At 41.1% G+C, this 20624-nt stretch overlaps 1 protein-coding gene across 7 annotated transcripts in view; it reads right to left on the reverse strand.

Annotated features, from left to right (window-relative positions):
* Nucleotides 1-957: 957 nt before the first annotated feature.
* G2E3 (G2/M-phase specific E3 ubiquitin protein ligase) overlaps nucleotides 958-20624 on the reverse strand; it is a 51515-nt gene continuing 31848 nt past the window's right edge. For 6 of the 7 annotated variants that reach the window (XM_039538055.1, XM_039538060.1, XM_039538056.1 and 3 more), the window contains 9 exons: nucleotides 19836-19952; nucleotides 16816-16940; nucleotides 14972-15104; nucleotides 7731-7877; nucleotides 4110-4423; nucleotides 3198-3379; nucleotides 2689-2861; nucleotides 1512-1711; nucleotides 958-1208 (listed from right to left, as the gene is read on the reverse strand). In XM_039538055.1, the coding sequence (XP_039393989.1) occupies nucleotides 976-1208; nucleotides 1512-1711; nucleotides 2689-2861; nucleotides 3198-3379; nucleotides 4110-4423; nucleotides 7731-7877; nucleotides 14972-15104; nucleotides 16816-16940; nucleotides 19836-19952 (1624 nt within the window). In that variant the 3' untranslated portion in view covers nucleotides 958-975. The remainder of the gene's footprint in view (nucleotides 1209-1511; nucleotides 1712-2688; nucleotides 2862-3197; nucleotides 3380-4109; nucleotides 4424-7730; nucleotides 7878-14971; nucleotides 15105-16815; nucleotides 16941-19835; nucleotides 19953-20624) is intronic. The other variant, XM_039538062.1, reaches the window with a different exon arrangement.

Below are 20624 nucleotides of genomic sequence, written 5' to 3' on the forward strand. Positions count from 1 at the left end.
AATCAAGAAATTTAGAGTAAAAGCAAATTTAGTTCTCAAACTTCATTATTTTCCTTGGTCTTCCCTGAACTGTGGTTGATTTTTCCAAGGACACAATGTAACAGCTTTAAACTCCACATTTTCTCTCTTCTGTAGATTTAATACATCATTAATATTTGAAAAGGAAAAAAATATTTACTGAATGTCAAACTGAAAAAACACCCGTAGAAGAACTGATGCAGTGTCCCATCACCGCTATTTCAAAGACATTATAAAAATCTAGAGTTGATCACCCTTAAAAATGTGCCTGCTTTGACTTTGATAAATCACGTTACTTCAGTGTGTAGAGCATTACCTATACTTACTGATAGGGAACAGCGTGCTGAAAATACTTATAACCTTGCATATTTATCTATAGCAAAATTGGCAGTTTTTAAGTGTTATGCTGTCAGTTCCCCTTGAAGTCAAGGGCAAAACTCTGACTTCAACAAGAACATGATTCAATAGATATTAGAAATATTACATCCCCAATTTTAGTCTGAAAATGTCTTTATATCAATTTTAATTTCTATATCTTGTAGTATAATCTTCAAAAGTTCAGCACACAAGTACACTAACTACTGACTTTCCAAATTTAAATGTAGTTTTAGCCTACTGCTCTAGTGACGTGTCCAATTATTTTTTTCCACTTGAAAAAACTCCAAACAAGTTTGATTTGTGAGCATATGCATTAAACCAATACAACTTTTAAAAACAGTTTTGTAACTTAAAATGACCAATTACAAAAATCTTATTTGGGCTTAGACTATCTGGTAAGTTCCAAACTAGAGCAATAAATTGGACAAACAACAAAAGCAATTTTTGTAAACCAGTGGGGGAAAACTGAGATGGAAAAAGGGTATCAATGCTCAGAAATGTAATAGCAGCTCACAAGAAGGAAGATCCCACAAACAGAAAAACTGAATTCATGACATCGACTTTAGTAACAAAAAAAATTTATTCTACTTCTAGTCTTAGTGCGCTGCTGATGGCAAAGTCCATTTTGTTTTTAAACTGCTCATACGTCTTTGTTATTGGAAGTTCTAAGCAGTTAAGTTGTCTGTTTCCAACAGGGTATTTTATAGGCAGAAATTTAACTGAGGGGTCAGGCTCAAAACCAATGGGTGGGATAGAACTGGTACCAGTTGCAAAGACCAGAATGTGTTCCAGTGTTGCTGCAGACTCACCACCTAAAAGAAAAAAGTTTAATGTTATACAGTCATTCTCAGTTACTCATAAGTTATTCCAACATAGGCATTTTGGGGAAGAACACTGATTAACAAGGAATAAGCCTTTTGCATATCAATAACCCGGAGTATACTTGCAATTAGAAGCAAAACTAAATTAGAAAAAGTTTTCACTAAGATGTAAAGAAAAAACTTTGTGTTAATTGAGAGAAATCTAAGGTGGTGATGGAGAGGAGGGATTGAATCAAAAAACCCACTCCTTTGGCTAACTGAACTAAGTAATGAGGAAAAAGAGAGTTCACTTACCTTCCACATCTTGTAAATAACCCATCCAGAAATCAACACCTTTGACTTTGTTTACACCTGATAAACAGTGGATTGTAAAGAGATCACCAAGAATTCTTGCTGAAAGTCTCTCGGGTTTGTGACACAATATGCTAGAGAACGCATCAGGATGCATCTGTAATTTTTCCAATACACCAAGAGTTTTCAAACCTTGCCTAAAGCTGGAATCATAAAAAGAGGTGGCATTAGAAAGTCACCAAAGAACTAATTTTGCCATAAAATGTTTCACAATACCTTTTGTTTTACGAAGGCTGGTACATATAAGTTTTCTATAATTATGAGATTCCTGCCTATGAGAAGTATTTCCCTAATTTTCATTTACAGTGTTCATTTAAATTTTTATTTTTTTTACCTATGTTACCAACACCAGTTTAGATTGTTAAAAATGTAACAGTTTTGAGAATCCAGTTACAAGTAGATGGTTTTTTTGCATCTCTCTTGGCTTGCACTATAAAAAACACAATGAAATCTGCCATTATCAGGTTCCTTGACTGCCTGGGAATGTTTGTTTTTAAAAAAATTATTTTATTTTTTTTTTTTCAAAAATTGAGGAGACATCTGTTAATCTTAAATCTTATAAAAAATGGTTTTAGAAAATTTATAATTTGGGAGATGTGTCTTTTTAGGACTAAAGTATAAAATTCTTAAATATTGAACTTCCTTGATTTCCTCCATAGCGGTTTCTCTTGGCTTCTTTGTAGATACTAACAGGAATTAGAAGTTTATAATGACTGGCAGGTTTACAGATCTGAATTCTCTACTATATGCTCACAGGTTATATGTTTCAAACTTTAGTTTTAACTAAATGTGAAAGTTACATTAAAATCTAAAGTAAACTTAAAGGGAGGGGAGACGGGTGGAAAGGAATCCAACATAATTTTAACTGTATTTGGCTATTCAAAACAACTTCAGAAAAATGTATAATGCAGTACAAGACCTGATTTTTAGAATTCGTGTGCATGATTCCATGCCCAAAAATGTACATGCAACTGTGTACAAAATTTACATGCACAATTACTATAGCCTCTCCCACATTGAGTAGTACCTTATTCCACAACTAGTCGTAAGCAATTTCAATGCTTCTCAATAGTTTAATAAGTAAAAATGAATACTTTAAAACTTTCACAACCAAACCAACCTTTCAAAAGGTGAATGAACTCGCTTAATTACATGATAGATCAGTATGTCGTTCACCAACATATCCTTATCACATAGAGTTGTCATAGGTCTTAAACATCCAGCAATAGTAAGATATTCATAGCAGTCACTTATTGTAGATTTTAAGCTGGCCAGAGTTCTTGATGATTTTATCTACAGTAGGAAATAAAACATTTACTAGGTATTTGTTTGCTTCATATCTGTTCCATCAATAAATATAAAATTTAGAAGTCTGGAATCAGTAATCTCTTCCTAGCAAGTACTAAGATGATGGGGGTCATGGAAGTATCTGAACACCTTTGGCTGAGGCATACGTGTTGTCAACAGGATGCAGATTATGTCAAAAGGACAATAGTCATACACTGAATTTGATCAATCATATACTATTCCTCAATACTTGCCAGAAACATACCTATCCCAAAGTCTAATCTCAAATCTAGCATCTCAAGGCTCCAAAGCAAGAGAACACCACTGGGTGGGGCACTTTACCATTTTTATTGTCTGTGCTACATCAAAATCTGCAACATCTTCCACTGTTGGTTTCACATTCTCTGGTCCATAAACAAGACAGTTAAACAGAGTTTTGGAAAAGAAACTGGGAGGTACACCACCATGAACCAAAGAAACTGCAATCATTTTGCCAGCTTCATAGTATAAATTCTCTTTTATAGCTGTAAATAAAGAAAGTATATTTGAATTAATAATAAACTATGATCTGCAACAGTTATCACTACCCTCTCATATTAATACGCATATAAGACAAACTCTTAAGGCTGAGACAATAACACTGACAAAAATTCATGGATATGACCAAGTGAAGGAGCAACTTGCTCCCTGCCCCCTCCTTCCGCCCCTCAAGCCAAGCCAAGCCCGATCACAGTGGAGCTCTCCCGCTCTCTACCTTACACAGCGCTCAGTTCTGAGGCATGAAAATAGCACTTCAAGCAGCTCTGGAGAAGTAATAAATACAGTGGAGTGGAGGGGAGAGATAACAAGAAATAGAGGGAAGGGAAAGTGAAAAGAAGAAAAGGTACCCTTTCTGAGAAAAGGTAAACTGAGTGTTTCCTGTTTCAATTTCTTGAGGTCCAGAGATCAAGAGTTCCAAATCTGATTGCAAGTCTACATCCATATAGTATTATTACTATCAAGTATTCCAATCACACCAAATTAGCAGTAAAAAACGTAGACAACTTATTCATTGCCCAATTCTTACCCCAAAACTCACATTTTAAAAATAATAAAAGGAAAAATTAGTTTGGCACACATCTACTTCTATTTTGTGGGGCTCATGGTCATTTTATCTTGTTATCAGAATTAACTTTTTTTTTTTCAGATGTTTATTATACTGAAAATTACTTTTGACAGAACTATGTTTTATCATAAAATTTATGCTGTATTTACCTTGAGAATCAAGAGATAAGTTCTTTGAGGAAGAGCCCTCAAATAGTGATGAGTTCTGAAGATGAAGCATTAATAATCGGAAAAACTCATGTTTTGATCCATGAAAAGCATCTGTCTCTACTCTACCCTTGCAATTTGTGAACTTCACTTCCATAGTGTTTGCAGGATTGAAGTTTCGCCCTCTGAATCCTTTTAAGGCACTACTCCAGATATTGTCTCTGTTGATGTTCAGTCTTGTAGTTTTTGTATTATTAACCTGTAACTTTAACTGCCTCAATATATTAGAAGCTTCTCTTTTTTGTATTCTTAGTTGCCTACAAGACACAAACGAGCACATTTTTAATGAAACACAGGATATATGGTTATTGACAATTACAGTACAAGAAATCATAGATCAGCCTTTCTGAATCAGAAAGTCTATCCTTCTGGCACCCATCTCTGGATACTGACATTTTACCAAGTTCCTATCAGTTACTGCAAGCCAATGGACAGACTCACCAGCTGGACTAGTCAAAATAAAGCCCGAGCTTTCAAGCTGAGTGCCATGTCCCTTTTCTCAGGGCTGGTTTTATTAATTAACACAAGATACAAGAGTCTCAAAATAACACAAGACACTGGGTAATGGAGGCTTGTTACACTTATCACCAAAAGAGTAATGAGAGGATATATCCTTCCCTCTTGGTAGTCTTTCCTGGCAATCCCCTAGGACTTCTCTCAGGGCATTTCCGTAACACTTGTTCTCCTGAAAATAAGCCAATAACTTTCCTTTATATACTCTCCAGCAAGTAGTCACATGATGCTTGACTGACTGACCCCTTGCCATCACGTGCCCTGCCTGGAGGCTACCACTCCTTAATCTTAAAAGCTAGTGTTGCCCACTCTGCGGTACAAAAAGAAAAAAAAGGGGGGGGGGACATCTGGGATGATCCTGAGCCCATAAAACTTGACAGCTGGCCAGGTGTACTGAGCACCCTTAGAAATTACTCAAGATAGCTATCTCAAAAAAGGGATGATCCTGGGGAAAACCTGGACAAGTGGCATCCCTATAAAGGGCCACAGACTGTAACAAGTACATGGGAACATACTGCCCTGATGGAGTTACATGAACATTCTGGAAGCTAATAAAGATAAACACTTAAAAACCATATACTTAGTCTGATGTAAAATCTCTAACTTAAAAAAGGAACTCAAATTCAAAGATTTCTGAGATATACGAATACATGATTTCACAGGTAACACTATTGGAACCAGGTATTTTAAAGTAATAAAAAATTAGTTACAAAGTTACAATCAAGGTCTATTAGAATTGATAAACTGCCTTAGTTTCACTGTATTTATTACTTCTTGCCGTAAAATTCTCACCTGAGCCAAATTATCACTATATTGCAGGGGTTGGCAACCTACCGCACGCGAGCCGATTTTGAGTGGCACGCAGCTGCCTGCTGTGATCCCAACCCCCAGCCCCACCGCCCACCCCTGCAGGGGCAGGAGGCAGAAGCTCGGTCCTGTGGCAGCCAAGCTTCCTCCCTCCCCCGCTTCTTCCCCCAGTATAGTGCTTTCCTGCCCCACCCCCTCTCCTTCCCTGCGCTGATCAGCTGATGACCCTTGCGACGGGGAGGGGGAAGAGCGGGAGCGTGCACCCAGCTTCGTAGAGGACGCAGAAAGAGGTAGGGACGAAGCCTTGGGGAAGGGGGTGGAACAGGGCATATCCCTTCCAGCCCCCTGCCCTGAGCCGCTCAGGGCAGGGGGTGGGAGTACCCCTAAGAGCCGAGCACCCCAGCCCTCTGCCCTGACCCCCCACCAGACACCCAGCCTTCTGCCCTGCATCCCCCCCGCCCTCCAGCCCTCTGCCCTGAACCCCACCCCAACACACACCCAGCCTTCTGCCTTGCACCCCACCCTCTGCCCTGAACCCCACACCCAGCCCTCTGCCCTGACCCCCCCTCACACACTCAGCCTTCTGCCCTGCACCCACATACCCCCAGCTCTCTGCCCTGATCCTTGAACCGCCCCCCACACCCAGCCTTCTGCCCTGCACCCCCTCCCACACCCTGTGGCACCCCATGACTGGTGCCATGACCATGAACGGTCTCGTGTTGGAGGGGACCGACGTGAAGGAGATTTGTGAGACGATCTCTGACAGGAGGATTGTCGGTACTGAGACTACGGAGATCAGTGTTGTGACTCTGGATTTCTGCGTCCCACAGGTGGTGACCATGGCGTCGGAGATCTGGGCCTCCCGGCCGGAAACCAGGGTTGCAGTACCGGGGTCCTTGGCTGTGGCGAAGGGGAACGACGCCTGCATTCCGGAGAACATTCCACTGCCTTTAGGGGTGGTTCCATCACCAGCTTGGTCACCTGAGATGGTCTCCTGGCAGCATCTGCCATGTGGCCAAACATCTGTGGTGCTGGTCGGCCTAACTGTTCTTTGGGCGCTGGGCCCACCTGGGGTGCAGATGGCCCTGCAATGGGCCAGGACCCCCTACCGCTCCTTTGAGTAGGAAGCAGGTCCCTGGCTGGGCTAGGGGGGTCTGACCACAGCGATACCCCCGAGATCCTCTGTTGCAGGCAGGAGGCCTAACTCAGGTCCTCTTCCCGATGTTCCCTTGCGTGGTGCCTGAAGACCAGACAACTTAGACCACTTCTTTGATACTGGAAAGGGGGAAATGGTGCCGGGCGGAAGCTGGTGCTAGTAGTGCACTGCGTGCCAATGCCGAAGTACCAGGTCTGGAGTCTGAGTGCGAGGGCTCCGATGCCAGGTGCAGAGCAGCCTCCATGACAAGGGCCCTTAATTGAATGTCCCACTCTTTTTGAGTTCAGGGATGAAAGATTTTGCAGATCTGGTACTTGTCTTTTCTAAGGGACTCCCCCAGGCACTTCAGACAACTCTCGTGCAGGTTGCTGATGGGCATTGGCTGGCTGCACTCAGAACACGTCTTGAAGCCTGGAGAGCAGGGTATGCCCCACTCCAGGACAAAATCCCAGCCTGGGCTCTAACTACTAGACTACTACTAAAACACTTAACAGCTAACTAATCACTGACTAAATAACAAAGGAGAACAACCTGAACAGTGAAGAACTGCTAATGCTCTTGCTAAACAAGACCAGGCGCTCCAACCGACCGTCACGGGCGGTAAGAAGGAACTGAGAGGGCGTAGGGCCAGCGGCACTTGATATATCGCAGCATAAAAGTGTGGCACTTCAGAGGGCGCAACAACCAGCCCTATGGATACTGCTAAGGCAAAAGTCTCCAACAATTGTGCATGTGGGCACGCACACACTTACAATGGAATCAACATGAGCAAGCACTCGAAGAAGAATTTCATAAATCAGGATTTTCAGCAAGTTCTTAGGTTAAGCATTCTATTTTGCACTTTCAATGTATATATCCTGGAGGAAATACATTTCATTTTATACAATCTAGAGGAGACCTGGACCGCCAGATGCTTTTGAATAGAACAAGAACACTTTTTATTTACTTATTATGATTGTTATTGCAGGGTGAAACAAGTTTCTCTGGAGTATGGACCTGGACAAAGAAATTTGGGCCTTGATAAAAAAAATAATTGACTCCCCCTGATCTAGAGAGCCTTGTTCAATATGAAAGAAATATTAACTTACATTCTTCTCACTGATAGATTCCTTGATGAAGAATTGATCAGTGGGGATATGGACATAACCATCTTATTAGATGCTGGAAGGTCTAATAATGTGCCTGAACAGCTTGACTCCTTGTACAACATCTTTGGTGACCTGGAAAGGGAAAAGCTATTACAAAATTAATTTCTCATTCTGAACTTTATGTAAACATTCATTTGAAAGTAATAGTAGATCTGTTTACCTCAAGTGTGATTTAAAGAACCCTACGTTGCTATAAAGCCATGGAATCAATTTGTTTCTATACCATAATATAAATGATTGTCCCGACTAGAAGACACTGAAGTAAATTTTGTCATCAATAATTTACCTTGCATTCCTCAGACCCACCTCTCTTTTACATAATCAAATAGTTGCTGAACCCTAGAAATGCGGACATTACCACCACCATTCAGCACTAGAAAATGGAATAATTCTGTCTCTGGAAATATTGTAACCTCAATTTTTTCAGTGCATAGTGGTGCTATGGTTTTCTACAGTGTTATATCCCACATAGGACAAACTGAAATTTGATAATCCTTGAGAACCATTACGTACTGATGTTATGTTATGTTACTCCCATAGGTAGACTGCATTGTATTGGTATTGGTATTGTGTTGGTATTAGTTGGCACCAGTTCAATACACACAACTGAAGTAACGTGCTGCAATTTTTCATCTCGCCTTTTAATTACTAAGTAATGTTGTAAGTTCCAGTTAAGTCTTCTAGAGTTACTCATATTCTGATTTTGTTTAGCTCCAAAGATGGCAAAATTCCTATATTAACATGCAAAAAAAAATTAAAGCAATGTTAAGGTTGCAAAATTAAGCACTCAATTAAGGAAAGAAACTAGGAAAGAAACAATTTCTGTGCACAACAGTCATCGGTTATTTGATCTCTTATATGCCCCAGAGGGACAGTTAAACTTGCATGTACCCTCAAAATAAAAATAAAATAAAATAAAAAAGTAAAGTTTCCTGGCCTTTGAGACCCTTAGCACTGAAACTTCAACTTTCCAGAGTCTGCAGCTCATAGGTGATAAATTGCACTGCCATCTCCTGCCACGTACATGTGTGTTCTTATACTGCGAAACCAAGGGAAGAATGCCAGCTGACTAGTACATATGGAATGAGGGCAGCAGTCCAATGGCAGCCTTCAAAAATGTAACTTAACCTTAACTACAGTAGGTGTGTTACTACACCCATGATAAATAACAGTTACTTATCTTACAGTAACTCAGGTTCTTTGAGATATCAGTGTGGGTCCCACTGTAGATGCACCACATGTGTGCCGTAGAAGATTCTTTAAAATAGTGGTGTTTCTTTGGGCAGCGCACACACCCTGTGCCTTATCATGCTCCTGGACTTGTTAGGGCAAAAAGGGCAGAGCAACTGTAATCCTCCCTCAGTTCCCTCACGATTCAAAGCCCACATTAGGTGTGGCTCATAAACTGGGGACAGAGTGCAGGTTGTGAGAGCCCACACTGATGACAATATCTAAAAAAACCCACATAATTACTGTAGGGTAAGTAACCATTCTCCCTTCTTTGTGTATATGTCAGTGTGGATCCCATGGTAGGTATCTGGCAAAAAGAAACCCTCTGGATAGTGGGATGAGAAGTATCAGCTGCATCAGTCAAACAAATTGTAGTACTAATCTAATAAACATGGCATCTGCCCTGACAGCTAAGTCCAGTGCACTCTGCTTCACGAAACGTAATGGGTGCCTTGTGGATCTCAAAAACTGGCTCATTTCTGAAGCTGGCAGAGAATGACGCTTGAGTTCTGGTGCAGTGAACATTCTTGTTCAGTGGAAGAGGTACATTCACCCAACAAGTGGGTAACACAGCAAGATACAATGTGTTATCCACTTAGATACTTTTTGTGATGAGATGGCCTGGCCTTTGGAATGGCTGGGTACAGCCAGAAACTACCAGGGAGATGGCCTAAACAGTTTGGTTCTGTCAATGAGTAAAGTTAAGCTCTGGACATATCCCGCATAGGTAAATTCCCTCTAATGTAGCGTTGGGCTTTGAGAATAGGTTGGTACAGATGGAAATCTGAAACCACCATGGGATGCACTTGGGGTAAGGTTTCACCACCACTTTGTCCTATGAAATGTTATGAAGGGAAGGAAGGTCAGCCATAAATACTTGGAGATCACGCATTTTCATACTAGTAAGAGCAACTAAAAAACAGTCTTCGGAGTGAGATGAAGTATGAAGCATTCTCAAAGGTGCTCAAAGGGAGGCCCTGAGTCTCAAGAGGACAATGCTGAGATCCCAGGCAGGAGCAGTTTCTCTGATTGGTGAGTAAGTATGTAACAGACCATTGAGAAACTCTGATACCATTAGGTGAGGGATGTTGGAGCATAATAGGACAGGAGGATGGCACACTAAGATCACTGTAAGGTGGACCTTAATGGAGCTGAATGAAAGGTCAGAATGTTTCAGGTGCAGCAAGTAGTCAAGGGTATTTGGTACCGAAGCCTGTGTAGGGTCCAGGTTATGTTGGGCCACCCATATGGAGATACACTTCCATTTTAATGAGTAAGTCTGTCTGGTGGATATCTTCCAGTTCTGTATCAGTCCTTGTCCATGGCACTCAACCAGCTAACATCTAGACTGCAAGATGCAGGGATGTTGCGTATGGATAGGATATCTGACTGTGGTGCTGTGGAAATCAGGTCTGAGCAGTTTGGAGTTGAACAAGCAGCTGAATGGACATCTGCAGCAAATCCATCAGTCTAAACTGCCTCAGCCAGCAGAAACTATGAGGATGACATGCTGTGTCTCATCTGACTTTGGGAACCACCCTGGGGATCAGGGGAATAAGCAGGAAAGCATACAGGAGGCCATTTTGCAGTGGAATTAAGAAGGCATCTGGTAGCGATCTCAAGCTCATGCCCCCTCTGGAACAGAAGTCCTGATACTTGGCACTGTCTTTGGTGGAAAAAAGATCTATCACACCGACACCCTTGCCCATCGATGAAATATCAGCTCTATGATGGACCTCTGCAGTGACTACTCGTGACTGGTCTTGGATTGTCTGCTCAAGTAGTCTGCCAGGTTGCTGCTGATTCTAGGGAGATGAAGTGCCAAAGTTACCTGAACTGGTGATACCTATTCTAGAGTTTAATGGCCTCCCTGCTTGGTTACTGAGTGCACCATGGACATGTCTGTCAAAAACTGGACTGCGGTTTTTCAGAGGACAGGTAGGGATTTCATACAGGCTAGCCTGATGGCTCTGAGTTCCAGGACATTTATGTGAAGTAACATATTCTGGGTCCCTTGCATTTGTAGGTGATCCAGGTGGGCTTCCTACATGTAGGATTGATTTAAATCAAAGCAATTTAAATCACCATTTTAAATCGTGATTTAAATCAGCAAGCAGGAAATCTTAATTTAAATTATTCATTTTAATTGCGTTTTACATTTGTACTTTTCAGTTATTTTCCCAAAGAAAGCTTGGGACAATTAAAATATGTTATTTTCAACTAAATATAATCTTTGCACTAAATATGGTACTTCTTTCTGAAACCAGGAGGATACAATGTATCTATATTTAAGTATCTAGTTTAATTTAACTTTATTTGGATTCTTATATTTTTACATTTTTTATTTATTAAGGTTCTTAATTTTTACATTTTTATTATGTTAGAAAGTGGTGAACAATGCATTTCTTATGTAATAAATTATTAATTTACTTGTAATTTGTGTCAAATTCTATTTGGATGGAAATTCAAATGTAATTAAATACACAAAAAATAAAATTGCCTTAAATGTGCTGGATACAGAAGAAAAAAGTTTATCAAAACATGTTTTGCATTTAAAACTAACTCATTTATTAAACAAAGGAAATATTTAAGTATCTTTAAGCAAGATACAGACAAACTGGAGAGACTCCAGAGGGGAACAACAAAAAATGCTAAAAGATTTAGAAGACCTGACTTATCAGGAAAGGTTAAAAAAACAAGGTATGCTTAGCCTTGCAAAAAGAAGACTGAGGGAGGACAGGATAACAGTCTTCAGATCTGTCAACTGTTTTCCATGCCCACTGAAGGAAAGACAAGAAGTAATGGACTTAAGCGGCAGGAAGGGAGATTTAGGTTAGATATTAGGAAAAAATTTCTAACTATAAGGATAGTTCAGCACTGGAATAGGCTTCCAAGGGATGCTATGGCATCCTTGTCATTGGAGAGTTTTAAGACAAGGTTAGACAAACACCTGTTAGGGATGGTCTAGGTCAGGGCTTCTCAAACTTAATGGCACCACAACCCCCTTCTGACAAAAAAGTTACTACATGACCCAGTCAGTGTTCCCTCTAATTTTTCCCATCCATGTGCAGAATGAATTTTGTTATGTGCACATAACAAAATTCATGTGGCGAGGAAGGGCCGAGGAATTTGGAGTGTGGGAGGGGGCTCAGGGCTGGGGAAGAGGGTTGGAGTACGGGGTGATGGCTCCAGCTGGGGGTGCGGGCTCTGGGCTAGGGATGAGGGGCCCTGGGCTAGGGATGAGGGGCCCTGGGCTGGAGCAGATGGTTGGGGTACGGGGGATGTGGGTGGGGCTGGGGATGAGGGGTTTGGAGTGCAGTGGGGCTTCCCAGGGCTACAGTGGGGAGAGAGGACTCCTCCACCCTCCGCCCCCCAGCACTGTCTCCCTGCAACAGCACCTGGGGTGGGGGTGGGAGAGCCGCCTCTCCCAACTGCGGCAGGTCCAGGCCAGGCTGGGTTTGGGATGGGGGAGAGGTGCCTGTCCCCCAGCGGCAGCAGGTCTGGTGCTGGGCCAGGTCGGGGGAGAGGCGCCAGTCCCCTGGCCGTGGCAGGTTTGGCGCTGAGCTGGATCAGGGCCGCAGCAAGTCTGTGGCTGGGCAGGGTTGGGTCCGGCTTCGGACGAGGCATCTCTCCCCGTCACAGCCCTGAGCGCCTTCACAGCGCTTAATAGACAGCTGCACAGCTTAAAGGGAAGTTAGGACATGGGGGGGAGAGGGGGCTGCAGCCCGAGGCCTGTCACCCCGGGGTGGGGGTGGAGCTCAGGCTTCAGCCCCAGGCCCCAACAAGTCTAATGCTCGCCCTGGCCGTGACCCACTGTGGGGTCCCAACCCATAGTTTGAGAATCACTGGTCTAGGTATATTTACCTACTGCCCTGATTTTCAGATGGCATAAGTATTTGTTCAGTCTCTTCAGGTCTAAGATAGGATAAAGATACCCCCCTTCTCCCTTTCTTCTTTGGGATAAAAAAATATTGGGAGCAGACATCTCTCCTCTGTCCTCTTGAGGAATCTCCTCTATGCCTCCTAGACAAAACAACAAGACCACTCCTTTTTGTAATGGGCTCTCAGGAGAAGGGTCCCTGAAGAGGAATGGGGAAGTAGTTTGGGTGTGGAAAAGAACAAAGCAACTGTGGGCGATGATACTCATCACCCACTTGTCTGTTGTGATAGTAACCACGCCTGGTGGAAAGGGGCAAAATGATCCAAAAAGAGAGACAGGCTTTTCACCAGTTCTGATGTGGCTCTTGACACTCCCATCAAACATACTGACTCTGTAATGGTACTAGATGAACAATGGCAGATGACAATGATGGGACTCTCTAGAGTATTGAGGTCTTTTCCTCAGCAGATGCTCTGGGTGTAAAACAGCATCCTCTGCCATCAGTTGTGCAGCTTTTGGCAAGGAGCTGGTGTACATATCCAAACGGATCATAGTGTGGCCTGTGAGTCTTTCAGTTAATGGAGTGTTTCATCTATTGCTAAAAAGCTCCATCATGTCAAAGGGTCCTCTATGGTGGCATGCAATGCTTGTGGGAAGCCTAATGCTAACAGCCACAAAGACCTCTTCATGACAATGGTCATGGCCACTGCCCTTGTGGCCATGTCAGATGACTGCTTGTAGAGCTGTTCTGGCCGCCCTTTGGCCCTGTTATGATCTCCTTCTGTTCTTCCCTATTTTCCTGTGGAATTTTGGAGAGGAAGAGGTGACTCTCTCACAGGTAAGGAAGTTATACTTTGCAAACATGGCCGAGTAATTAATTCAGAGCTATAATAAGTGAGAGGAATATACCTTAAGTTAAGACCAACAAGATCCTGATTTTCTGGGTCCTTTTCTTTTGGGGTGACCATGAGGTGGGGCAGATGATGCTGTACAAGGGACTTGACAACATTTTTTAAAAACAAAACAAAAAAAGACTCCAGTTCAAAAACGTGAAGACAAAGTTTTTCAGCAATTTTTGTAAAACACACAGGTTTTGAAGCTCTCAAGAAAGCAGTGGGTTGGACACTTCCTAGGTTCCGTCTCATTATCACGGGTGGTAAGAGGAAACTGGGGGAGAGTTATGACCGCTATGCCCTTTATACCCTGGAATGAGAGCAGGAGGCAGCACAGGACACATAGGTGACCCTGACGGACACTGCTGTTCAAAAGAATCTGATCTTGCACACAAGGCACATATGCACCGACAATGAGATCCACACGGACACATACTCAAAGAAAAATAATTAGTCCTTCAGCTCGTCTTTCTGATATTTATAAATGCTTTCATTAACTGTTCAGATGACAAGCAGACAAAGTATCACAAGATACTGCAGGCAAGAAATTCTAGGAATTGCCTCAAAAGTAAATGAAAGCACTTTAAAAATACAAGAGTCATGCAGACAGACTCATATTTTTGAACTGCAAGCCCTTACAAATTAATATTTCAATTGCTATGAGAACCTTATCAGTTGCATTTATTTTAATTTCACAACTGAACTACAACATATTCAAATTTCAATTAATATATACTTTATTACTAGAGAAAATAAATTCATTTTAAGAGCTAATTTTCCACTGCATTATTTAAATTAATGTGAAATGCTGATAAGCTAAAAATGTCCTAACTTTAAATATTCAAGTTTCTTTTAATATTGCTTTTGTAAGGGGACATAATTTAGTGCTCAACTGAAGGATTATTAATTCGATAGACTGGTTTGCATAGCCATCTCTGGTTAGTGAGTTAATACTAGAAATGTATGGCCAACTCATGAATCATGTACCACAAGTGACTACTTCACTCATAGATATGGATGCCTGGATGCCTAGTTCTGCAATTCAATAAAGGAAGTATTTGCTGCAGGATGAAAATAAACGTGTGTCCTCATATTCTAAATATTTTCTTCCATTTCATATCATAATTCCTTCTGTATTTTTTCAAGCAGTTGTTTCCTCCCCATGCAAAATTACACACCTGAGAAGAAAGCTGTGCTGGGATCCTGGTGACTGTCTGGGGCACTTCGGAGAGGGCTCTTCCAACAAACGACCAGTAACGTCTATTTTTTCTGAGGTAGCCAACGAGCGTTTTTTCTGATTTTGATAATTCCCTGTATAATTAAATCCTTATTATTCTTCTGAAAAATATACTGGTGTCAAGTTAACCCAAAACAAATATAAAAAAAAACCTAGGGCTGTTGATTAATAGCAGTTAACTAACGCAATTAACTTAAAAAAAATTAACTGTGATTAATCGCCTGTTAAACAACAGAATACCAATTGAAATTTATTAAATATTTTTGGATGTTTTTCTATATTTTCAAATATATTGATTTCTATTACAACACAGAAAATATGAAGTGTACAGTGCTCACTTTATATAATATTTTTATTACAAATATTTGCACAGTAAAAATGATAAACAAAAGAAATAGTATTTTTCAATTCACCTCATACAAGTACTGTAGTGAAATATCTATCATGAAAGTGTACTTTATAAATGAGGTTTTTTTTTTTCATAATTGCACTCAAAAACAAAATAATGTAAAATTTTAGAGCCTACAAGTCCATTCAGTCCTACTTCTTGTTCAGCCAATTGCTAAGACAAAGAAGTTTGTCTACATTTACAGGAGATACTGCTGACTGCTTCTTATTTACAATGTCACCTGAAAGTGAGAACAGCCGTTCACATGGGACTTTTGTAGCTGGTGTTGCAAGGTATTTACATGCCAGATATGCTAAACATTCATATGCCCCTTCTTGCTTTGGCCACCATTCCAGAGGACATGCTTCCATGCTGATAATGCTTGTTAAAAAAATAATGCATTAATTAAATTTGTGACGGAACTCCTTGGGGGAGAATTTGCATGTCTCCTGTTCTGTTTTACCCACATTATGCCATATATTTCATGTTATAGCAGTCTCAGATGATGGCCCAGCACAGGTTCTTTTAAGAACACTTTTGCAGCAGATTTGACAAAAGGCAAAGAAGGTACCAGTGTGAGATTTCTAAGGATAGATACAGCACTCGACCCAAGGTTTAAGAATCTGAAGTGCCTTCCAAAATCTGAGAGGGGTAAGATGTGGAGCATGCTTTCAGATGTCTTAAAAGAGCAACACTCCGATGTGGGAACTACAGAAACCGAACCACCAAAAAAGAAAATCAACCTTCTGCTGGTGGCATCGGACTCAGATGATGAAAATGAACATTGTCGGTCCGCTCTGCTTTGGATTGTGGTTGAAGCATGAAGGGGCATATGAATGTTTAGCATATCTGGTATGTGAATACCTTGTGACACCGGCTACAACAGTGCCATACGAACACCTGTTCTTACTTTCAGGTGACGTTGTAAACAAGACGTGGGCAGCATTATCCCCTGCAAATTGTAACCAAACTTGTTTGTCTGAGCGATTGGCTGAAGTAGGACTGAGTGGACTTGTAGGTTCTAAAGTTTTACATTGTTTTATTTTTGAATGCAGTTATTTTTTGTACATAATTCTACATTTGTAAGTTCAACTTTCATGACAAAGAGACTGCACTACAGTACTTGTATTAGATGAATTGAAATATACTATTTCTTTTGTTTTTACAGTGCAAATATTTGTAATAAAAAACATAAAGTGAGCACTGTACAGTTTGTATTCTGTGTTGTAACTGAAATCAATATATTTTAAAATGTAAAAAAAATCCACAAATATTTAAATAAATGGTATTCTATTATTGTTTAACAGTGCGATTAATCACGATTAAATTTTTTAAATTGCTTGACAGCCCTAGAAAAACCAAATGTCAAACTATGTCCCAGCATTTCATAATATTACCTGACTTAGCGAAGATACTTCTGCATTCTATACATTCCCAGTTTTCCTCCCATGACTCTATTGGGGAACAGGCCAAATGCGTCCCACGGGAACCACAACATTGACAGCATTTGATTTCCCATTTACTAAAAGAAAAAACACACTATACTTAGAATTAAACAGAGGAACGACAGAAGAAAAAAAAAAAAAAGGCTGTTAGGCAGTAAATCCAATCCACCTACCTAGCCACAAATCCCTTATTATTTACCAAACTCTACTTAAATGATATATAGTTAGCCCCTTGGGATGTACAGTATCCTCTTTCAAAGAAAGGACACTCCCAATTCACAACAAGGGTATGTCTACATTAAAAATTCAAGTTAACCTATATTAGGTCATCTTACAGCCATAACAGGAGCACTTCCACTGACCTAAGAGAGGGAGTGTGGGGAGCTGTGAGCCCAGTCTCTCAGCTCCGCTGGCAGCTCCCTGCCAGGAGCCCAGCTGCCCCACAGAATCCCGGTGGGCTGCGGCTCCCCCTCCGACTCCTCGTTAGCTGCTGGGAAGGGGGAAGCTGCGCAGGGCTTCTTGTCTCCGCATTCCCCACTGGGAAGCGGGGGGACAGAACCACCCAGGGCTTCTTGCTCCTGGGAAGCGAGGTCCAGCTGCCCTGGTTTCTTGGCCCCCACCCCACGCCAGGAAGCCTTGTAAATTGACAAGATAGTCAACATTCCCAGGTGGGGAGTTGGGAGGGAGCCTCCCAGGGCTTCTTGCTTCCTAATTCCCTGCGAGGAGCGGGGTCCAGCTGCTCAGGCTTCTTACTCCGGCTCCCAGCTGTGGGGTGGGATCCAGTTGTCTACAGCTCTCTGGGAAGTGGGGGGCACTCGGGCTCTAGCTGCCTGGCTTTCTTGTCAATTTCACAGCTAACATAAGCAACACAGCCGGTGCAAGTAACACAGTATCTACACAGACGTGTCGCCCTAACTACACTGACATAAGCCCTATCCCTCTCGTGGAGGTGGAGTTATTTTATCAGAGTAGTAGGAAACTTACATTGGCGTGACAAGGCTGTAGTGCAGACACTGACATAATTAGGTTGACGTAAGGAAGCTTACCTCGACCTAACTGTGTAGCGCAGACCAGGCCTAAGTCTGAATGCAGTGATTAGAACGCTAGTCAGCTTTGCAGAATATCCAGTTTTAAAGAGGCCATGGAGCTGTTAGTGTACCCTTTTTAAGCCAACCAATTTGCACAGCCAGTTACTTTCCCCTTCAATACTTTGTGGGATCCACAGCCCAGCTTTTTCAAAGTCCCCTGGCTGTTTTTTCCAATTTGTATTTTGTCTGATACAGTATCTGATTACCTCACCACTTTCCAAAAGCTGCGACTGTTCTGTAAGAGACATTTAAACATTTTTAAAAGTATTTGCCTAGATCTTTATATTATATATTTGTTTGCAGTAGTGCCAACAATGTGCTAGATGCTTTCCAGACAGAAAGCAAAAAGGCATGATCCCTGCTCAATGGAGCTCACCAACTAAGACAATTATTAGGCAGTGTACACATAATTAGAATTGGCCATCATGGTGTTTGGCCACAACTTTATAATCTTGTCAATTTAAGCCAGCTAGATTTCCGATAGGCAGTATAACAGAAATGGTTTTCAAGAGGGACTTAAATGTGGGGAGGGTAGGGGCCTTGTTGATGAGCTCAGAAAGTTCCATACTGATGGGAACCGTGGAAGAGAATACTGAGACGTTTATGAAAAAAGCCAACAAGGAGACAAAAAAAGGCAAAGCAGAAGGGATGTGGTTGGTGATGAAAACCAGTGCAAGAATTTGAAGGTGATGACAAGAAGCTTGGATATTGTTGACAGTGATGAAGACGAGGTGAATTGGAGAGGACTTGGGAGGGAAAATATGGAGTTCAATTTTAGGGATGTTAAGTTAGAACTGAAGATGAGACACCAAAGAGAAAATAAAAGTGTAAAGGAAAAGTGTAAAGCGAAGAGAATAAAGAAGAGGACAGATTCCTGGGGATATCCAGGGGGAAAGGAGAAGGAAAACCCATTGAAATAGATATTGAAAAAACAGTCAGAGGTAGAAAGAGAACTAGGAGAGGAGAGTATTTTGCAAACCCAGTAGAGGAAAAGATGTCAAGAAGGAAGATGATGATCGACAAAGCTGAAAACAGTAGGCAGGTCAAGAAGGATGGACAAAATGAAGGGCCTGAGATCTGAGCTGGAACAGGTCATTAGAGATCTTACTGTGATTGGTTTCAGTAGACTGGAGAGGATTGAAGCTTGTTTGGAAATTGGAGGAGGACTCATAACAGCCATTGTAAATGGCTATTCAATGAGTTTAGAGGTGAAGGGGAGGAAAGAAATGAGATCAAAGTAAGGTTTTGGGAAAGTTTAGAGCATACTTATAAAGTGAGAGGAAGGAGTCAAAGGACAGTAAGAAGCATAGGTTCCCCCTATTTAATAAAAATCCCAACAGCTGTTGTTTCTCATAAACTTTCTAATGAGGCAGATGGATCAACTGGAACTGGTCAATTTTGAGACATGTCCAATACTTTAGCCAGGTACTTTCAAAAATACCTATTTAGATATTCTAATACACTTGATATTCTAGCAGCTAAGCATTAATATAAAATAATTTGTCTTTGTCGTTTTCTACGTCTCTTTGACTTTTAAAGGATGCTGATGATGGCATTACCTCTTTTGCTGCTTTATTTGTGTTGGAGAAGGGGTAGAATATGGAAGATAAATCCTGTTGTCTAACTTTCTTGGCTTTTATATTCTGGGTACACTAAGCCTTCCTGGTCAATCACTTTTGAAAATAAGATGCATGTTGTAAAGTATTGATAGGATAAATATGTCCAGCTTACAATAAGTTATTTGAAAATGTCTTAGCTTTCATTATTTACTTTTTTAAAAGACTCTTCAACATTCTATCTGTGACAGATTCCTATAACATACCATACCCATCACATTATGTTCAACATATCTGTCTTCAAAAATCTGTGTGTGTATATTAATACCTATCAGGTTTATAATAGTCTCTCCCCTTCCTGCACAGACATCTTCTAGCATCACAGTGTTGGTAACGCTGCAGAAGATCTTGATATGCATTCTCCTCAAGTTCCCAAGATGCATCTCTGTAAATATTGCAAACATGGATTAAAAAACATTTTAGTGCTATAATTTTAGCTTTATGTACTGAAATAACTTTATTTTCCTTTGCCACCCATTAAAATTGGAGCTCCCAAAGCATGTAAATATGATTGATAGTAATGACATAATTTGAGATAATGCAACCATTTAGCAGTGTAATAACAATAAGATGACAGGAAAGAAAGGACCTATTTGGATAAACAGTCCATCTTTATTCAAGATTGCCCTCTGAACTAAAACCGTAAGTGTTTTATATAGTTTGACAACTCTAGAGAAAATATCTGGGAATGTTTTCTTGACAGATTACTCCAATATCTTATCAACCTTGAAGTTAGAACCTTTTGTTCCCAATGTCTATATTTTCCTTTCTGGGTTTATGTGGAAGGAATTCAGATACTACAACAATGAGCAGCAGTACAAAATCATAAAAGAAAATCATCCTTAAGCATTACAAATACTTTCTCTCAATTCTGGAAGTAGAACTGACAATGTTTGTAGTAGTACTCTTAAGGGTTGAATTAAGGGAAGAAGGGGGTGGGGGTAGGGGGAAGATGAAGAGAGAAGTCCTCAGCAGGTCCTAGAGAGAGAAATGAAGACAGCTAGGCCTTGACTACAGTAGAAGCTCAGAGTTATGAGCAATTCAGGAATGGAGGTTG

This window comes from Mauremys reevesii, linkage group 4, assembly GCF_016161935.1.
Source record: "Mauremys reevesii isolate NIE-2019 linkage group 4, ASM1616193v1, whole genome shotgun sequence".
NCBI classification, from domain to species: Eukaryota; Metazoa; Chordata; order Testudines; family Geoemydidae; genus Mauremys; species Mauremys reevesii.